This window comes from Cnephaeus nilssonii (assembly GCF_951640355.1).
Source record: "Cnephaeus nilssonii genome assembly, chromosome: 9".
NCBI classification, from domain to species: Eukaryota; Metazoa; Chordata; class Mammalia; order Chiroptera; family Vespertilionidae; genus Cnephaeus; species Cnephaeus nilssonii.
In genome coordinates, this window is record NC_137080.1 from 76870645 (window position 1) to 76890745 (window position 20101).

The 20101-nt window shown below is 42.0% G+C and overlaps 1 protein-coding gene across 2 annotated transcripts; it reads left to right on the top strand.

Moving 5' to 3' along the window:
• Nucleotides 1–557: 557 nt before the first annotated feature.
• LOC307105645 (glutathione S-transferase A2) lies at nucleotides 558–15167 on the top strand. Of its 2 annotated transcripts, XM_079781515.1 has the most exons (8): nucleotides 558–596; nucleotides 1472–1526; nucleotides 5529–5635; nucleotides 8578–8629; nucleotides 9637–9769; nucleotides 11656–11797; nucleotides 13898–14029; nucleotides 14802–15167. In XM_079781515.1, exons 2-8 carry the CDS (start codon nucleotides 1505–1507, stop codon nucleotides 14922–14924), a joined length of 711 nt encoding a protein of 236 aa, XP_079637641.1. In that variant the 5' UTR covers nucleotides 558–596; nucleotides 1472–1504; the 3' UTR covers nucleotides 14925–15167. The 2 variants fall into 2 exon arrangements, with proteins under 2 accessions (XP_079637641.1, XP_079637642.1); XM_079781516.1 differs by lacking the exon at nucleotides 1472–1526.
• The last annotated feature ends 4934 nt before the right edge of the window (nucleotides 15168–20101 follow it).

The window sequence follows — 20101 nt, forward strand, 5'->3', positions numbered from 1 at the left end:
AGAGGAAAAGGTGTATTAATCAGGTTGCCAGATTTAGCAGAGAAAATACAGGATGCCCAGTTTAATGTGAATTTCAGATAAACAATAAATACTTTTCTAGTATAAGAATGTCCCTTGTCTGAAATTCACATTTAATCAGGTGTCCTGTATTTTATCTGAAACCCAATAGAAAAAGTATTCCACAATCAGCTTGCCCTTTACTGACCTCAGCTCTCTTCACTGCTCACATTACAGATTTATCATCTGCTTTAGTCCTTGCATCCAATTCATGCAAACTTCACAGCAAACTCTTCAAAAAGCCATGCCCACTGATTGGCAGAGAGAGTTCCACAATCTGAAAAGTTTTGTTTAATCTTTCATTTGCTGACCTTGAGAAGGAACATATTAACCAGTTGTTTCGTGATGTGAGGATGACTTGTCATTTTTCTTCTTATTTAGCATTGAACCCATGGACCCTGAACATTGTGGGAGGGGCTTTCCCTTATCTGGAAGCTCCCCCTTTCAGGGAGGAGTTATTCAACTGTAAAAACAGCTGCCAAACACACGAGGAGGTGGCTGTGAGTTGCTGAGACAAGTGGGAGACAGACTTTAACAAGGTAAGTACCGATTTTATAAACCTTCATATATGGCACCACATCCTCACAGAGAAGTCACTAAAACAATATATCAAAATGTGTCCATAGTACAAGAAAATGTCTGTTTTATACTCACATTGTGCCTTCTTGGTGTGCTTAGGGAACAGTTCAAGAGTTGTTCATTCAATTGCTACTGGATGCATCTTTATGAAAATGTAAAAATGAAGAATTTAGAAAGCAAGGGCATGAGCAAGGGCGTGAGAAAAATTAATAATATGAGAAGAAAAAAATGATAGCATTTTTGGCAATCTGAGAACCTGACCAGTGCAAGACAGTTGTAGGTGTTTGTACTGAAGTTTCTTTCTCTGTTGAAATAGTCAACGTGCAGCCATTGTGAATGGCAATACTGTAATACTTTAGAGGCTGTGAAAGTTCAAAATTAAATTTATTATGATAGGATGAAATCAGTCTGAATGTCAGTGGCACTAGATTGCACTCAGTCTCTGCTGTGATTAGCTAACTGAGAAGTCCCGCGCTCTCTCTGGGGTTCATGGCCAGTCTAGCAAATGTCTGGAACAGCGTTCTCAACCGTGATGCTATTGGCGTGTTGTGCTGGGTAATACATTGTTGTGAGGGGCTGTCCTGTCCATTGTTCTATTTCTTTTGCTTGTTTGTTGAAAAATATTAAAGAAATGTGCATTTAATTAGTTTTAAGGAATGTACTTGACAATCATGTTAACATATATTTTCTCAAATTTCCAAGCTTTCCACCTTTAAGAAGCAGCAACGATCATTTGTTTATAAGTTTTACAAGAAATCATCACTTCATCAATTCAGTCACCATGGTTAAGATGAACATTCTCACTTTTTCTCTTCATTTCACTCTGCACTTGCAGGAAGAACACAGAGTGGGGTAGAGTTCCATCCTGATGCTATTTACAGTCTGTGGAGGTGAATGAGAGGTGCAAATGGATAGAGAATTACTGCATTTTTAAAAACAACTTTATTTTGGAAAGATTACATAGACTTAACAGCCAACTGCAAAACCAACCATAAAGTATTTTCAACTAAATACACAAAATATGTGTCTGTTAGGATTACGTGGTTAATGAAAAAAGCTGGGTAACATGCAGATTGACTGTGGGTGAATAAAATCATATTTGTTCTGGAACTCTGAATCAAGAGATAGATTGAGCCCACAACCCAGGCATGTGGGTTTATCTATCTAAGCTAGCAGCTAGATAAATAGATTGACAAATAGGTGATTGGTAGATGTAGACGATAGACAGACAGATGATAGAGGATGGGCAGACAGATAATGATGATGATGATGATGGTGATGATGATGATGATGATGATGAAGAAGAAGAAGAAGAAGAAGAAGATAGATAGATAGATAGATAGATAGATAGACAGATAAAAGAAGACACATGTGCTAACCAATGTGTACAAAGACTAACCCATTTCCCCGGAACTGGGAACAGGAGGGGACCTGCATTTATTAATTCCTATTATGACTTTTATGTACATTTTCACATTTATTTCTCAATAGCCCTCAAAAGTACATATTACCTATCTCTAATTTTAGAAGAGAGAATTGGGGTGCAAATATTAAACAATTTGGCCACTATATGAACCTTACAAAGAAAGGAGTTGGGCTTTGTCTCTGTGCTAAGAAACGCTGTGAGGGCTGTCTTGGAGCCTGCAAACCAGCCTCAGGAAAGCCGGGACCTGTAGAGAGAGGTCGCTGGGACAGCGCTGCTGGTTTCCAGGACTACAGCGAGGGACTAGCTCTCCCCTGAACGACACAAGACACTGACTCCAGCAGTGGGACCCAACCTGATGTCTGTTCTCCCCCAGCAGTCTGTGACCCCTGAGGGCATGGAGCAGGCTTGGTTCCAGTGTTTAACCTTAGCAGGGTGTGACAAATGAGGGCTGTGGCCTAGTCAGGTTCTCAGGTCTGCCCACCAGACTGTGACCAATGACAGCAGGGATCAGTCCCGGTTCCTGTCTTTCTCAGCTGACTCTGACCCTGAGGGCAAGGAGCTGGTCTGGTGACTGTCTACCACGTATGGCTCCCCGAGGGCTGGAACCAGCTTCAGTTCTGTGCCTCAAAGCAGCATATAATTAATTTCGGTTTTAGTCCAGTTTTATAAGTTAGTAACTGATAAATGTAGTCCTTTTGCATTTCTTGTGATAGTAAACCATTTGGATTTGATTTTGTTAAAAAAACACACAACAAAAACCTCTGTAATGAGGACCACCCCGAGAGACTTAGCTCCTTTACTTTACTACGGAATTATCATCGGACATATTCCTTTCAAGCTGACTTCCTTATTCAGGTGAAATATAGTGATGCTAGTTCCCAATTCACTCACAGTTTTTTAGGATATCAATGTAAAGCAAGGCATGCACGTATTAATATTTCTTCTTGTCAAACCACTAAAAATCAGGGAACAAAAAGGAACTTGTGAGTTCAACACTTTTCTCTATCCCTCCTCTTTAACCATTAGCTGGCTAATGGGTTCTGAGTGGGAAAAATGAACAAAGGTCTCAGGAGAGAAGCAAAAAAGCCTGCCAAAGTGTTATGAAATCGGAAGATGAGTTCAAACTAGCCTAACACTAACAAAGCATAGGAGAGTAGGGGTGGTGCTTTATCCGTTTAAACTTCAGTTTCCTCATCTTTAAAATAGGATGTTAGAAGCTGTTTCCTAGGGTCGTTGAGGGTAGACACAGTAAGTAGATACTGAGAATCAGGAACCAAGGTGTGTGACCTCTGGCAAGTCGTTGACTATCTGTGGTTCTCATTTTCTGTTGACCAGGCAGTTTCATGATAACTTTTGGCCCAGTCATATCAGGACATTGGGTACCTCCTATTTGGAAGGGGAAGAACGTTGTTTTTAAGGAGGAGCTTTATGATAAAACATTACATAAGATAGATATTATTTCTCTTTTGTAACTTGATCCTCAATCAATGGAGGAGGCAGCTTAGTGAGAGGATTTGAGTCACTAAGCTCTGTGAATTCTAGTCCATAGCAAACACCTGCCACATTCTAGTGCTAAATTCTCCTCTTCATTCTGCTGAATCATTGCATCTCCATTTCCCATGATAAGAAAGTACAATAGACAAAATCTCCACTTATAAAACAGGTTGATTGCCCAGCCAGCATGGCTCAGTGGTTGAGTGTGAACCTAAGAACCAGGAGGTCATGGTTTGATTCCCAGTCAGGACACATGCCTGGGTTGTGGGCTCAATCCCCAGTGTATGGCTTGCAGGAGGCCACCAATCAATTATTCTCTGTCATCAGTGATGTTTCTCTCTCTCTCTCCCTCTCCCTTCCTCTCTGAAATCAATAAAAATATATTTTAAAAAATAACAAACATAAAACCCAAAACAGGTTGATTAAATATGTTTCCACAATAGTCTTTACTTTCTAAAGCTTAGATTTTTGAATCTCACATTAACAATGTGGATATTAAAAACATTTTGGTATTAAAATTCAAGTCCACTCACTTTTTCAGAGATATATCCATTGGGTAAAGAGAAGTATATGCTTTTTTTTCAAACTCCACAACAACAAAAATGTTCAAGAGAATTAATGTTTTCTAAACAGCACTTGGGATTTACAAAGAAAATGCAACTGTTTCTCTCTAAGTCCTGGCTTTGCGATTCATGCTTTTAATGAGTCCTGTGTTTCCATTCACGCAATGATAGACCTAGTTCTGTCCCTTGTTGGAGGCATTAAGTTTCATTCTCAGGTTCCTGGCTATGTCCAGTTCCTATGCAGCCTGGGATAGGCCAGACACAACCAAAGTATCTCCTCCTCTTATAATAACCAAGGAAGTGTGCTATATGCACACACCTACACAAACAACAAACATAACCAACACTAAACCTCATGAAACAATGATTATCTGTTCTACCTAATATGCACGCTGATATTTTCTATTTTTTTATTTCATTTTTTAAGTTGGTGGATACCACTTAACCTTGAGCAAGTTACTCTGGAAGCCTCAGTATCCCCAACTGTAAAAGGAAAATAATAACAGAATCCATCTCAGGTGATTTTTATAGGATTAAGTGAAGATAAATAGGTGAGAGAATGCCCATTGTATGGTAGGCATTGAACAAATGTTAGTTCCATTCCATAGACTGTCAAGTTAATGCAGTAACATTAATTTTCTAGCTTATAAAACACACCAAGTATAGGTAAAATGTAGAATTCCAAAAAAGGTAAGGAATTAGCACCCTGTGTTTGTGGAAAGAATTAGGGTCTTTTGAGCTACAATTGAGTGAGTCTCTGCCCTAAGTTCAGCTTTTGAACAAATGCAGCATAACCTCCATGGTGCTGAGGACTGACTCTGCTCCCTCCTCCTCCTCCCTCTCAGTGAAGCCCTCTGGTTTCAAGGTGCCTCACAGGCTCCCAGGGCCCACACCTGGGTGGTTTCTAGCCCTTCCCTTTTTTAGTTTATTTTTAGATTTCCATTTCCATCACTAGCGGGAGTATGACTGTGAATGTGCCTTTGGTTTCATGAGCTGAATAATGGGTGTAATAACTAATTCATGGGGCTGTTATGAGGATTAAAGATATAATGTGTTCAAAGGGCCAGAATCATTAGGAAATTTTCAATAGTCATTATTTTTCTAATCCTTCCCCTCCTCCTAACACCCACAAATACATCTTTACCACACCCTCTCCCCTATTGCCTGCCAAGTCAATCAGATCTTACCCAATAGAAATATGACAATGGTTTGGAGTAATTTCTCAGGGGTGGCTAGTGATGGGTGAGAAATCAGACCAAGAAAGACCTTCCAGGGATTCTTCTAACTCTGCCACAAAGAAGGCAGATACTCCCTCAGCATTGTTGGTGCTCTTCTACCACACATCAGAAAGTGAATGTTTGCTTTTGTGTTTCATTCATTCATTCATTCATTCATTCATTCATGTTTAGAGAAACCAGGAGACTGCATCATGGCTGGGAAGCCCAAGCTTCACTACTTCAATGCACGAGGCCGAATGGAGTCCATCCGGTGGCTCCTGGCTGCAGCTGGAGTTGAGGTGGGTTCTGAGTTCTGTCTTCTTAAGTTGGATCTAAAATTGACTGTATTGAAGTACTTTTGTTACCGGACAGGGAAAGGCCCGAGAGGGTCTGCCTCAGGCCAGGGTGTAGTGTGTGGGTTCTTGACTTGGTGTAGGAAAGGTTTCACAACATGAGTTCAGGTGATTTTGAAAGTACTGCAAATTTGTTTGTTTATTTGTTTAACTTTTTAAAAGATGGGGCAGTGAAGCAAAGGAAGGACTTAGGGGAGAAGAATCAACAGGAGAGAGGCTAGGCAGTGGTCTGCTTTGACTCCCTAGACACGTTAGAGGAAAGAAGTGAGCCAAGGCAGGGATGGTTTTAGCTCACTGGGAAGTCAGAGAAAAGGGGGCCTTGGAGACAGGATGAGGCGCTGAGCCCGCTGCTCTCCTGGTTGCAAGTCTCATGGAGACCCTTAGAGTTTCGGAGGAAGTAAAAAGTTCATGCCCAAGAAGGTGTGCTCTAGAATGAGCCTGCACTTGGTCTTTGTCCTGAGGGCTTTTTATCTTTTTTTTTTTTCTGTGGAGGAGAATCTTGGGGGGCGGGGCGGTGGGGGGGGGCTCATAGACTATTCATCAGCTTTCCAGTTGTGTTTTTAACATGTTGATGCATCCAAATAAGTGTATAGGGAGTTCAGGATTATTCTTTGGTCTGCTTTACTATTTTACTTTTATCTTGGGTCTGTCTGGTTCTAATGGGGTTTTTGTTATTTTTTCCCCTGACTTCATTTTTCCTTGGGTTTGGCTGGCACAAATGGCATTAATTGGGTCTCTGTGTTTTATTTCCCCGACCAGGTGAGTTAAGCTACGTATTCTCTGGTCAGAGAGAAGTATTAACCATTTGCTCCCAAGTGTCCTTGGTTAGGGAAGATAAGGTCTTGTGTTTCACTAGCTGTCCATAGGTTGTTCAAATTGTTTGGCCTGGTTTAATGTTCTTGTCTCAGTTTCCTTATTCCACTTGCCCAGGAATTTTCCTAGCTTCTTACTGTCCTGCCCACTTTCTCAGTAAGCTATAAACTTTTTTTAAGCTTCTCATGAGTTTTGCATTAAAATGAAAACTGCCAGTTATTAAGAGACTAGAGGCCCGGTGCATGAAATTCATGCACGGGTAGGATCCCTAGGCCTGGCCAGTGATCAGGGCCAATCAGGGGCCTTCCTCTGTTCTGCGCTGCCCCCTTGTGGTCAACACACATCATAGCGAGCAGTCAAACTCCCGAGGGGACAATTTGCATATTAGCCTTTTATTATATAGGATGAACAGATTTAACCTAATGTATTATTAAAATTTCCTCTCACCCTGTCTGATTTTGCTAAGTGGTTAGAACAATGGCCCCCAAAGTGAAAGGTCACTGTTTGAATTCCTGGTCCAGGGTACGTACCTGGGTTGCCAGTTCTATCCACACCCTGGTCAGTGTGGGTGAGGGAGGCAACCAATTGATATGTCTCTCTCACATCAATGTTTCTCTTTCTCTCTTTCTCTCTCCTCCTCCTCCTCTTCCTTCTCCTCCTCCTCCCTTCCTTCCTCCCTCCCTCCCTCCCTCCCTCCCTCCCTCCCTCCCTCCCTCCTTTCCACTCTCTCTCTAAAGAAAAAAAAAGTAATGGAAAAAATATCCTTGGGTGGGGATTAACAACGACAACAAAAAATTCTTCTCATTAAGGAACACAAACAATTAAAATAACTTTAAGAAACTAATCACAATGTGTGGGCCTTATTTGGATTTGAATTTAAACACACTGTAAAATATCATTTGTAACATTTATGCAACATTAAAAATATGAACATTGATTGAATATTGGATGATATTAAAGAGTCATTGTTGATGTTGTAAGTGTGATCATGTATTGTGGTTATTTTTAAAATAATTCTTATGTTTTAGAGGAACAGATTGAAGTATTTAAAGGTGAAATATATGATGTCTAGAATTGGCTTCAAATTATTAAAAGATAGGGAGAGTGAGCAAATACACGACATAGGGTTGGATTGAGTCAGTAATTATTGAAGCTGGGTGATGGGTACAGGATGATAATTTTCTGTTTATTTTTATGCTAGAAATTTCTATAATAAAGAGATAAAAATAAAATACTATTAGAAAATAAATGTAATTTAAGTTCAAGCCTAAACCAGAAATATAGGGAGAAGCAGACTGTAAGAAACTGTGTGTTAAAAGATTTAATACACCCACTCAGCAACGATTTTGTTGAGCACCTTTCACCTTTCAGAACCAGCTTCTGTGCTAGGTTCTGGGGATACGCAGAAGAACAGGACAGACAAGGTCCCTGCCCTCAGGAAGCTTATATTTCAGTCAGGATGCAGACAAGTAAACAGATGAATAAAAGAAGAATGGGAGCGTCTAGGAGCACAACCAAGCACTTACCTTGTCAAAATTCCAGATTCTCTGTGGAAAACTGGTCGTTTCTGTGGCACTCTGTTGAGCTCTGCCCTCTAGAGGTGTCATTGAGAAACACACCTATCAGTCCAGATCAGAGGGCACCAGCATCTCTGTGGAACCCAGGTTTTCTTGGGGAGGGAGTCATGGATAAGGTGACCAGATCGTCCCGCTTTGGGCGGGACAGTCCCGATTTTTAACAATTTGTCCCGCGTCCCAGGGCGTTTTAAAAAAGTCCCTATTTTTGGAAACAGGGAACAGACTGACAAATCTCAGAGGTAAGGGGAGAGGGAGGGGAAAAGATTAACCAAAGATCTTTTAAAAACCCCACGAAGATCTTATATGCATTACCTATGAACAAAGACAATAGGGTGGTAAAGGCCTGGAATGGAGTGGGAACTGGGTAGCGGGGGTCAATAGGGGGCGGGGGGAAGGAGAGTATCTGTAATACTCACAACAATAAAGTTTTGTTTTTTTTAAGTTCTATACTGCTATGGAATGAGTAACAAGAACTCCTTTACTGTTTCTGCTTTCCAGTTTGAAGAGCAATTTTTGCAAAGTCCAGAAGACTTGGAAAAGTTAAGAAATGGTAAGACTATGTATCTAAATTGCTCTGATGAGGAATCTATAAAGTCAATAGTGAGGTTTGAACACCAGGCAATGCCTATGTGTGTGTATGGTGGGAGCTGGCAGGGGTTGGGGGTGTATAGAGAGGAAGAAAAGTGGTTCAAGTGTAAGGATGGGGTCCTTGAGCAGGTCTTATCACTCACTTAGGATACGAAAGGCTTAAACTCTCAGAGTATTTGCCAAGGCAACCATCCCCTGTGAGCTGGAATACCCCCTCTTTGCTTCTTCTGCCTTTCTGCACCCACCATGAGTGAAGGTGTGTCTGCTCAGGACCCCATCTATCCACCAACACTCAAACACATGCATCAGGGTGAAGAGAGTAGAAACAGGCCCAGCAGTTGCCTTCAATCTGGCAGGTTTGACAAGACTTAGGCAGGTTTGACAAGGTAATATCCCAGTAGTATTACAGACTCAGATAACAAGATGGTGTTGAATTAGTTGGAAGACCACGTGACAGTGTGAAGAGGAAGATAAAGAGAAAGAGCCAGCAAGCAGCATTGGAGTCTGGAAAGCAGGGCCTGCCTGCACACACTGACGAGTGCTGGAGTTTGAAGAGCACACAGAACAGCTACATAGAAATCTCACTTACAATTTGCCTTAATGCCACGAACCCCACAAGACTTTGGGAACTCCCCATGTGAAATGGCATCTGGCTGGTGGCCCTTGGCAGCCTCTCTCCAACTTCTTCCTAAATTATCCACGAAGATAAGTCAATTAAAAAACACAGGCACCTACCATGTATCTGGATGGGAAGTGAAAAAAGATAAGTGAAATAATAAATTAAAAAAATAAAAGGCAGATTGTGAAGAAAAAGGTTACAGGAAGCGGAAACCCAATACTATTTCTATTAAAACGTTACCAGGCCATAATTTTTTGTTTCCATTCATATCTTTAGTCATTTTAACAAACATCTTTTCATCCTATGAGTGTGGAGACGTTTCACTCTACTTTTTCTTCTTCTTTCAAAAGATGGGTCTTTGATGTTCCAGCAAGTGCCCATGGTGGAAATCGATGGGATGAAGCTGGCACAGACCAGAGCCATTCTCAACTACATTGCCGCCAAATACAACCTCTATGGGAAAGACATAAAGGAGAGAGCCCTGTAGGTATTTTTTTTCTGTTTTTTTTTTTTCATCAACAATTAATAAAAATTTAGGTTCTTCATTGAATGAGCCGGATTGTGCCAGAGGATCATAATCAGCAGCAGCATGGGCCTTGGAGGTAAAGGCTCAGGTCCAGGCCAGCAGAGAGCATGAGGAGGAGGGATCCCACTTCTTAGAGAAGATTCAGTCCATGGCTATAGCACAGGCAGTGACAGAGGTTTCCAAACACTGGGGAACTATGAAGCCAGGAGGATGGTGGAGTCATGACTCCAGGTGCTCAGGCCATTAAAGAAGAGGCTGAGGGAGGAAAGGATTGAAAGGAGCTACTTTTCAAGGTCCAGAAATCACAGGAATAGTTTCCAGGAACCAAATTTATCAGCCTGTTGTGTGGACTGGCCACTTGACAAAGGTTTGTAAAGGTTGGTGCCCAAGATGCTACGGTTGCCTGGAGCATTTTGATGTAAGTACTGAAGCAGCCAGATTTATTCAATACAACTACATCTGGGGAGGGGTCTTCTCCCTGTCGTGATGGGACCACATGGTTGAAACTAAAATCTTGTAAGGAACTATCTGACAGTTACCCAAAACGTTAAACATAGATTTACTATATCAGCACCTCCACTACTAAGTGTGCATGTACCCAAAAGAGTAAAAAATATATCCACACTCAAACTTGTACAAAAATGTTCATAATAGCATTATTCATAATATTCAAAAAGTGGAAACAACAAAAGTGTCCATCATCCAATGAATGGATTGTGTATCCATGAATGTAATATTATTTGGCCATGAAAAGGAGTGACAGTGGATAAGCCTTGAAAACATTATGTTGCATAAAAGAAACCAGACATCAAAGGCTCATGTTGTATGATGTCTTTCAGATGAAGTGTCAAGAACATTACTTTTCATAGAAACAGAAAGCAATTTTGGTTTCCAGGGGCTGGGGGACCGTGGGGTGGGCGTGGGGGGAGAGAGAATGTGGAATGCTGCGGGAGCACACAGAATTTCCCTTCGGGGGCGGGGATATTCTGAAATTAGAGTGCAGTGATGGTACAGAAACCTGTGAATTTATGAAAAATCACAAAATTGTACATTTTAAAAAAGGGCATTATGGTGTTTGAATTAAATGTCTATAAAATTGTTATCTCTTAAAAAAGGAAAACCTCTTATAGGAAGCCCAGTTAGGCACAATAAAAACCTATCTCCTGGAATATGCACTGGTTGGAACTATATAAAGAATCACACCCATTCAGGGGATGTTTCAGGTAGAGACTTGAGCAGTGCAAACAGGGCCAACGTTTAAAACAGCACATGGAGCAGGTTGGGAACTGTGTTCTATGGGAACTGTGTTCTATGGGAACTGTGTTCTATGGGGACTGTGTTCTATGGGAACTCACTGGAAGAACTGCTAATATTGGGCATATAAACGGGCCTGGGTGGTGTAACAGGATGAGAGAGGGAGAGGGACGTGACTGAGGTGTCTATGCCAGGGACTCTCTGCAGATCCCTCAGGTGGCAGGCCTTCAGCCTTATGAATCACATAGAGTTTGTGCCCAGGACCAACCAAAACAGAGATGGCAAACCCTAGGTAGCATCTCACTGGGTACCTGCAGTGACTCCACCATTTCTCCAAGCCTGTGACTCTGAACACCTCACTGATGTTCTCTGTCAGGATATTTGGTTTTGGGCATAACAAAAATTTTAGATGTAGATATCCACCTTGATATGAAATGTTAAAATTAGGTGAATATCATAGCTGAATGACCGGCTTATAAAAATGCACCCAATGGAGTTGCCCTCTCCTGTTTCCCCATTCTCTTACATATTTAAATTATAACATGTAAGGCAGGTGACAGTTGACAATTGGCTCATTTTTGTCTTTCAGGATTGATATGTATTCAGAAGGTATGGCAGATCTGAATGAAATGATCTTGCATTTGCCACTATGCCCACCCGATCAAAAAGATGCCAAGATGACCCAAATCAGAGAGAAAACAACGAATCGTTATTTCCCAGCCTTTGAAAAGGTAAGTGGGCTGTTCAGTGTTTGGGGCACTGAGACTAGAGGACAAAGAGAAATGGTGCCTGGGCAGTCCTGGGTCTTTGACCTTCACTTCCAATGGGCCCTCCTGACTACTGATGGAGCACCCTGGCTCTCCAGGGATGTTATCAAAATCAGCTGTGGGGAGGATATGTCCCTGTTATATCCAAGTTATAATCTTTCAGCAAAATTTCTTTTTTAAAAACAAATATGTTTTTACTGCTTTCAGAGAGGAAGGAAGAGTGAGAGATAGAAACATCAATGATGAGAAAGAATCATTGATTGACTGCCTCTGTATGACCCACACTGGGGATCGAGCCTGCAATCCAGGCATGTGCCCTGACCGTAATCCATGACCTCCTGTTTCATAGGTCAACGCTCAACCACTGAGCAACACCGGCTGAGCCAAAATTTCAATTTACTAGGACCTGATTTAAAATTCTCTATTTGATGGCATTTTATGGCCACAGAGTGTGGGCTGTGGAAGGCTCTGGGAGTCAAAACTAGCAATTGGAGTGGATTTGGCAGAACACCATAAAGGGGATTTTCATCCAAGAGAAGCAGGAAGAAAGCAACTTATTAGGAAATATGCTGGCAACATGCGTAGGAAACATGAGACCGATTGCCCAACAGTGTTTCTGGGACGGATGAGAAGTATCTAAACAGAGATGGGGGCAGTGGGATGGAGAGGAAGAGACAGATGAAAAGATGTTAAGGAACAAACAATCTACAAAATATTGGATTGTCAGACTTTAGAGGAAAGCTATGCAAAATAAGGAAATAAAGTTCCATGATTTTGTATGTAGTACAGACCATAATTTTTCTCCCTGAAGGTAAAAAAAGATTTCAAGATCCAAATTTCCTAAAATCAAATTAAATAAAAATTATGGACCAAATAATGATTGTAAGGGCTACAGGAGGCTTACATATAAAAAAAGGTTTAACACTAACACTCTCATCTTTATAAAGCATTAAAAAGCATTTATGAAACAGTCTTTCATTCTACACATTTTAATTCATTACTTGTGAGTTCGTCTATATTCAAAGAGCGAAAAATGGAATAGTAATCTAATAATACACCCTCCTGGGCCTTGTGGTGCTGAGAGTTTAGGGGACATTCACTCAATGACAAGGTCAGTAGGCACTGCAGTTTGAGGATGCAGATGCTTTGAAATCAAAGAGCTCCATGATAACATCAGTTAAAAATGTATGTTACAAAATAGGTTTTGACCTTATCATATTCTTTACCAAATAATTATCCATTCTTCTATATGCATACATGATCTGAAAGTGTATTTGCCAATATGTTATTATCTTTAGTTGGTGGTGCTATGTCATATTTTATGATTGCTGGAATATTTTAATAAATATCATACATTTCCCCCAAACTTTTATTCTGAAAAATTTCATACATTCAGAATAATTGAACACATATGCACCCACCATGGGGATACAAACATTAACCTTTCATTATGTTTTCTTTATCATGAGTTTCTATCTCTGAGTCCCTCTCTCTATCAATCAAACATGCTGTTTTTGGATAAATTACAAAGTGCGTTTCAGGTATCACTGCAGTTCACACATAGACATTTCAGCAGCAGATCATAACATAGTGCAATTTAGGAGATAGGGCCCATATTGCAAGAGAGATGGTGAGTTCAAGTTAACCCAGGTTTGCATGAGGTTCCAACGAGATAGCCCAGGAAATGAGTAGCGGAGAAATGTAGGCTCTGATATAGTCTGCTCAGGATTGAAGAAGGATGTCCTAGAGATGGATCTTTGCCCAAGTGAGAGAGGAGACAGAGAGAAGGAGGGAGAGAGAGAGAGCCATGTGCTAACGTTCAGGGCTCCAAAGGGCAGAGCAAGGGGCCAACAGACACACAGTGCAGCCAGAGCTAGCCCTGGGCCAGCGCAAGATGCATAGAGGGAGCCCACTGATATGGGAATGGGAAAAAGAGATGGTACCCTGCACCTGTCCAGGGAGACAGCAGAGATGGGAAGCCGGCCTGGAGAGACCTGGGCAAGGAGCAGGGGGACCCAGCCTGAGTGCACCTGTGTTCATAACCTGCTTTCTCCATTGCACCAGGTGTTGAAGAGCCACGGACAACACTACCTGGTTGGCAACAGGCTGAGCAGGGCCGACATTCACCTGGTTGAACTTATCTACTATGTTGAAGAGATTGACCCCAGCCTTCTGGCCAACTTCCCACTGCTGAAGGTGACCCCTTTCACAGCCCTGGGGGAGGGAACCCGCATCTCAATCTTGGAATCTGATATCTGGGCTCTTAGACTGGTGATATTATGATTGCATCATTGTCCAGGCTCCCTGCCCTCAGGTCTTCAAAATTTGCTCATAGGCCCTGGTCTGAGGCAGGAAAAGAATCTTGTTTTGCAAAGGAAATTGGAGGTAGATGCTGCCCCAACGAGAATAGTTTGTCTTTCACAATAAGAGGGACCTAGGGCTCAGCGTCTCTGTCCTCAGCTCCTGCTCCTTTTCACAAGCACTGTGCTTCCCTCCCCACTGCTCGCTCTCTCGCTCTCTCTCTCTCTCTCTCTCTCTCTCTGAAGATTGCTTTTGACTATCCTCATGGTTGACCTTCTATATTTTCTATCTTCAGTTCCAGCCCAATTGTCCCACATATTCATTTCTCCAGTTTGGAGCCTTTCTCTGTGTTGCTCTGACAGACACGTTAGTCTTCCTTGTCTGCACAAGAGTGATGAAGCTACCAGATTTCCATGTGGGGAGGAAGACAGGAAAGACTGAACTGAATCAAGTCTTAACCATGTCTCTGGGGGAAGTGTTATTGAGCTGTGTTTCCTTCCCTTTATCTTCTTTTCTTGCTGGGTGTCTGTTTCCTCGCCTCAGGCTGGTGCTGATGGAAGGGACGCCACGCCGGTGGTCCTGTCTAGGAGGGTCTCAGATTCCCTGGCCTGTGTAATGACGGGTTGGTGTTGTGTCTCCATCTGAGGCTGTGCTTTGTGCATTGCAGGCCCTGAAAACCAGGATCAGCAACCTCCCACCCGTGAAGAAGTTTCTGCAGCCCGGCAGTCAGAGGAAGCCTCCCATAGATGCAAAAGCTTTAGAAGAAGCCAGGAAGATTTTCAAGTTTTAAATAAAGCAGGCATGGACGCCCAGCGCATGCAGGTGCAGTATTTAGAAGTTGTGCAACAATGAAGTGCTCTACCTAGATGTAGATCCTGGATGTTGTGAGAATAATAAACTTTTCCAAAATAATTAAATCTCCTATGAGCAGATTTATAGTTTATTCTTGTTCATTAAGTTCCAATATGAAATCAGATTTTCAATCTCCTTCTATTGCATTTCTCTTGGAATTCAAAATTAAATAAAAAATGGAAACATGAATTATGATGTCTCTCATCTTTTCCAGGAAATGTCACATATCTGTCACAGAGCCCATCAAAGAGTCAAGTGTAAAATTCATATCTGACATTCTCAGTTGTTCACAAGAAAACAGCTACCCCTTTTGGTAATGGCATAAGAAATTTTCTTTTTTTTACTTAGGAGTTGTTTTCCTTCTGGTAATAAATTTTTTTTGGTTTTGTTATGAGTTTGGTTCTCATGCAATACAACAGTGATATGCCTACTACGGACTTCTTAGTGCATCCCCACGTGCCTGGGAGTCACTGAAGGACTTATCTTCCTGTCTTAGGTGTCGCTTTCCCAGCCTCATGCTGGTGCTGATGGAGGGGGCTCCATGGGTCCTGTCCAGGAGGGTTTCAGAGTGTGTCCTAGGGGGTGGGGAAATGATGAACAAGACAACAGACCCAAGCTCTGCTCTCTGGTGCCTTTGTTGTCCTTTCAGTCCATGACCCCCTGGCATAGCATCATCACTCTGTTGCCTAATGCTCAGTGGGGCCCCTGGCTGAGCTTTCTCTCAGATCACTCCATGTGGCTCAGACCTGGACTTCCAAGGTACAGATTACATGTATAAATTATATGTTAATGAATGTATATAAAATCTATTTTTCTGGCCGGTCACTGGCCAGAGTGGCTGGATTAGGAGTGATTTCTAACTTCAGCCACACTCGAGGCTCATCATGAACACCCTCCCAGAAAATCTGGGCTTTGACATAATGAGTTCTTCTCCCCACAATGAGCTTCCCCGTAGCGTGGGGAGGGAGCTGACAGACACACGGAGCTCCTTGTCTGTAGCTTCACTTCCATCTAGTCTGCTGTCTCCTTGCAACCAGAATACTTTTCCTAAAATGCACATTTGAGTATCACCACCTTCTTTAAGTCCTTCGGTGAGTCCCAGGCCTGTGGGAATTTCTCCTCCCATCTGTTCTCACCCCCTCTTTCCCACCTGACCATGCTTAACACCTCACCTTAGTTGTTTCTCTGTGCCTCCCACAGAGCCCTCTAAATCACTAACAAAGTTGAATGCCACTGTGCCTCCTCCACTCTCCTGTGAGGTCCTGGTGTGCGGGCATGGCTGGGTGGCTTCCCTACCGCTTCATCACAAATGGTCATAACACCTTGCACAACTCCACCCACAGCTTGAGGACCTAAGGGTTTGAGTCTGGGCTTTGGGAATTCCTCAAGATTCCACACACACTCTCATCTGCCTGACATCTGTATTCATTCACCCATGTCTTCATAATCCTATCTAATAAAAGCCTAATATACGAAGTGTCCAGTTGGCCATTCAACCAATCAAAGCGTAATATGCTAAGGCTGCTCAACCACTCGCTATTATGTACACTGACTACCAGGGGGCAGATGCTTTGATTGGTAGGTTAGCTTGCTGTGGGGGTCCAGCCAATCGGGACAGAGCGAGATGGGCTGGACATGCCCTGGAGCCCTCCTGCGGTCCCTCCCTGGCCGGCCAACCTCCCACATTCCTCCCCGGCCCCGATCGTGCACCAGTGGGGTACCTTGGCCCTGCCTGCACCATCTCGCAATCCGGGACTCCTCAGGGAATGTTTGAGAGCTGGTTTCGGCCCAATCCCACAGGCCAGGCTGAGGGACCCCACAGGTGCACGAATTCGTGAACTGGGCCTCTACTGTATTCCTATCACTCAAGTGCAACATAGGGATCTTGCATGGATTCTGATGCAAATAAGCCCACTGTAAAGAAATCTTCACAACACAATGGATGAAATTGGAATGCTGAATATTTAATGAAATTAAGAGATTATAATTTTTAGTGTGATAAGAGAATAGTATTATTATGCTTAGAAAGAATCCTTACCTTTTAGAGATTAGCATACCTAACTTCTTATTGATGAAGTGATAGGCAGTCTAGGATTTGCTTCAAAATAATTCCATGGTTGTGGGTAAAATAGGTTCCCATATATTAGTTTCTTGTGGTTGCTATAACAAATTACTAAAACTAGGTGGCTTAAAACAACAGAATATATCCTCTCATATTCTTGGAGGCCAGAAATTATAAGTCAAACTGTTGTCTGGGCAGCACTTCCTCCAGGGGCTTTAAGGGAGAACCCTTTCCTGCCTCCTTCAGCCTCTGGTGGCTTTTTGCTTTCCCTGGCTCATGGTCACATCACTCCCATCTCTGCGTCTATCTTCACATCAACTCACCCTCTGTGTGTCTGTGTCTTCTCTTCTGTTGTAAAGACACTTGTCATTGGATTTGGGGCCCACCTGGATAATCCAGGATGATGTCATCTCAAGTTACTTAATTACATCTGCAAAGACCCTTTTTCTAAGTATGGTCACATTTACAGGTTCCAGGTATTTGGACATGGATCTGTCTTTTTAGGAGGTCACCACCATAACAGGGTACAGATAAAAAACATTGTTGGCAATTGCTGAAGCAGGGGGATGGGTATGTTGGGCTTTCTCTACTTTCTACTATTCTCTCTATGGTTGTATTTGCAGGAAAATTTCCATTTAATAATTTTTTAAAACTCTACTATTTATTGAGCTATTATGTGCCAGGTACTGTGCCTGGCACATAATAGCTCAATGGGGACATGACTGGAAACAAGATAAAAACCTTACCTCCAAAACTTCACAGAGTTAGGGGAAAACTGATATTAAACATATAAGTCAATTATGTAGTAGTGGCTCAAAGTAGATTATTCCTATCTGAACAAAGAGCTCGTGCCAAGGCCCAGAGGCTGGCGAGGTTGATATGAGTGTGGCATAGAGGAAAAGGTGTACTAATCAGGTTGCCAGATTTAGCAGAGAAAATACAGGATGCCCAGTTTAATGTGAATTTCAAATCATCAATAAATACTTTTTTAGTATAAGTATGTCCCTTGTCTGAAATTCACATTTAATCAGGTGTCCTGTATTTTATCTGAAACCCAATAGAAAAAGTATTCCACAATCAGCTTGCCCTTTACTTATTTCAGCTTCCTTCTCTGCTCACAGAAGAGACCTTAGTCCTTGCATCCAATTCATGCAAACCTCACAGCAAGCTTCTTCAAAAGGCCATGTCCACTGATTGGCAGAGAGAGTTCCACAATCTGAAAAGTTTTGTTTAATCTTTTATTTCTGACCTTTAAAAGGAACATAACCAGTTGTTTCATGATAGGAGGTTGACTTTTCATTTTTCTTCTAATTTGGCATTGAACCAATGGAGTCTGTACACGGTAGGAGTGGCTTTCCCCTCTCTGGAAGCTCCCCCTTTAAGAGGAGAAGTTATTCAACTATAAAAATAGCTGCTAAACACGCGAGGAGGTGGCTGTGAGTTGCTGAGACAAATGGGAGACAGACTTTAATAAGGTAAGTACTGATTTTATAACTTCATACATGGCAGCACATCCTCACAGTGAAATCACCAAAACAATATTTCAAAATGTGTTCTTGGCAACACAAAATGTCTGTTTTATACTTACATTGTGCCTTCTTGGTGTGCTTAAGGAACAGTTCAAGAGTTGTTCATTCAATTGCTACTGGATGCATCTTTATGAAAATGTAAAAATGAAGAATTTAGAAAGGGAGGGCATAAGCATTGTGATGTGAGAAAAAACCCTACCTAATAAAACAGTAATATGCAAATTGACCGCACCTTCGCCACGCCCACCAACCCAAACCACGCCCACAGCCAATCAGGGCAAGTATGCAAATTACCCAACAAAGATGGCGGTTAATTTGCATACGCTGAGGGAGGGAGGAGTGAAGACTGAAGACAACTTAGAAGGAAGAGGGAGGAAAAGCAGAAAGCAAGGTGGCTGCCAGAGGGAAAGCCTGGGTGGGGCCGGGTGGGGCGGGGCGGAGCGGGGTGGAGCGGGGCGGGCGGCAGTGGCCCGCAGGTGCAGGCGTGGCAGCCGCTTGCAGGATTCTTCCTGCAAATGGGCTACTAGTAATAATATGAGAAGAAAAAAATGATAGCATTTTAGGCAATCTGAGAATCTGACCAGTGCAAGAGAGTTTAAGTGTTTGTACTGAAGTTTCTTTCTCTGTTGAAAGAGTCAACGTGCAGCCGTTGTGAATGGTAATACTGTAATACTATAGAGGCTGTGAAAGTTCAAAATTGAATTTATTATGATAGGATGAAATCAGTCTGAATGTCAGTGGCACTAGATTGCACTCATCTCTGCTGTGATTAGCTAAGTGAGAAGTCCCGCGCTCTCTCTGGGGTTCATGGCCAGTCTAGCAAATGGCTGGAACAGGGTTCTCAAGTGTGGTGCTCCTGGCGTTTGGGGGTTGGTAATTCGTTGTACGAGGAGCTGTCCTGTCCGTTGTTCTTTTTTGCGTTCTTGTTTGTTAAAAAATATTTGTTATAGAAATGTGCATTTAATTCGTTTTAAGGAGTGTACTTGACAATAGTGTTAATATGTTTTTTCTCAAAATTTCAAGCTTTACACCCTTAAGATAGCAACAATGATCATTTGTTTACAAGTTTTATAAGAAATCATCACTTAATCAATTCAGTCACCACAGTTAAGATTAATATTCTCACTTTTTCTCTTCATTTCACTCTGCACTTGCAGGGAAAACACAGAGTGGGGAAGAGTTCCATCCTGGTGCTATTTACAGTCTGTGGAGGTGAGTGAGAGGTGCAAATGGATAGAGAATTACTGTATTTTTTAAAACAACTTTATCTTGGAAAGATTACATAGATTTAACAGCCAACTGCAAAATCAACCACAAAGTATTTTCAACTAAATACACAAAATATGTGTCTTTTAGGAGAACGTGGTTAGGATGCAAATACCTGGATAACATGCAGAATGACTAAGGGAGGATAAAATATTCTTGTAGTGGAACTCTGCATCAAGGTAGATAGATGATAAATAGATTGACAAATGCATGATTGATAGATGGATAATTGAGGATAGACAGATAGATGATTATGAT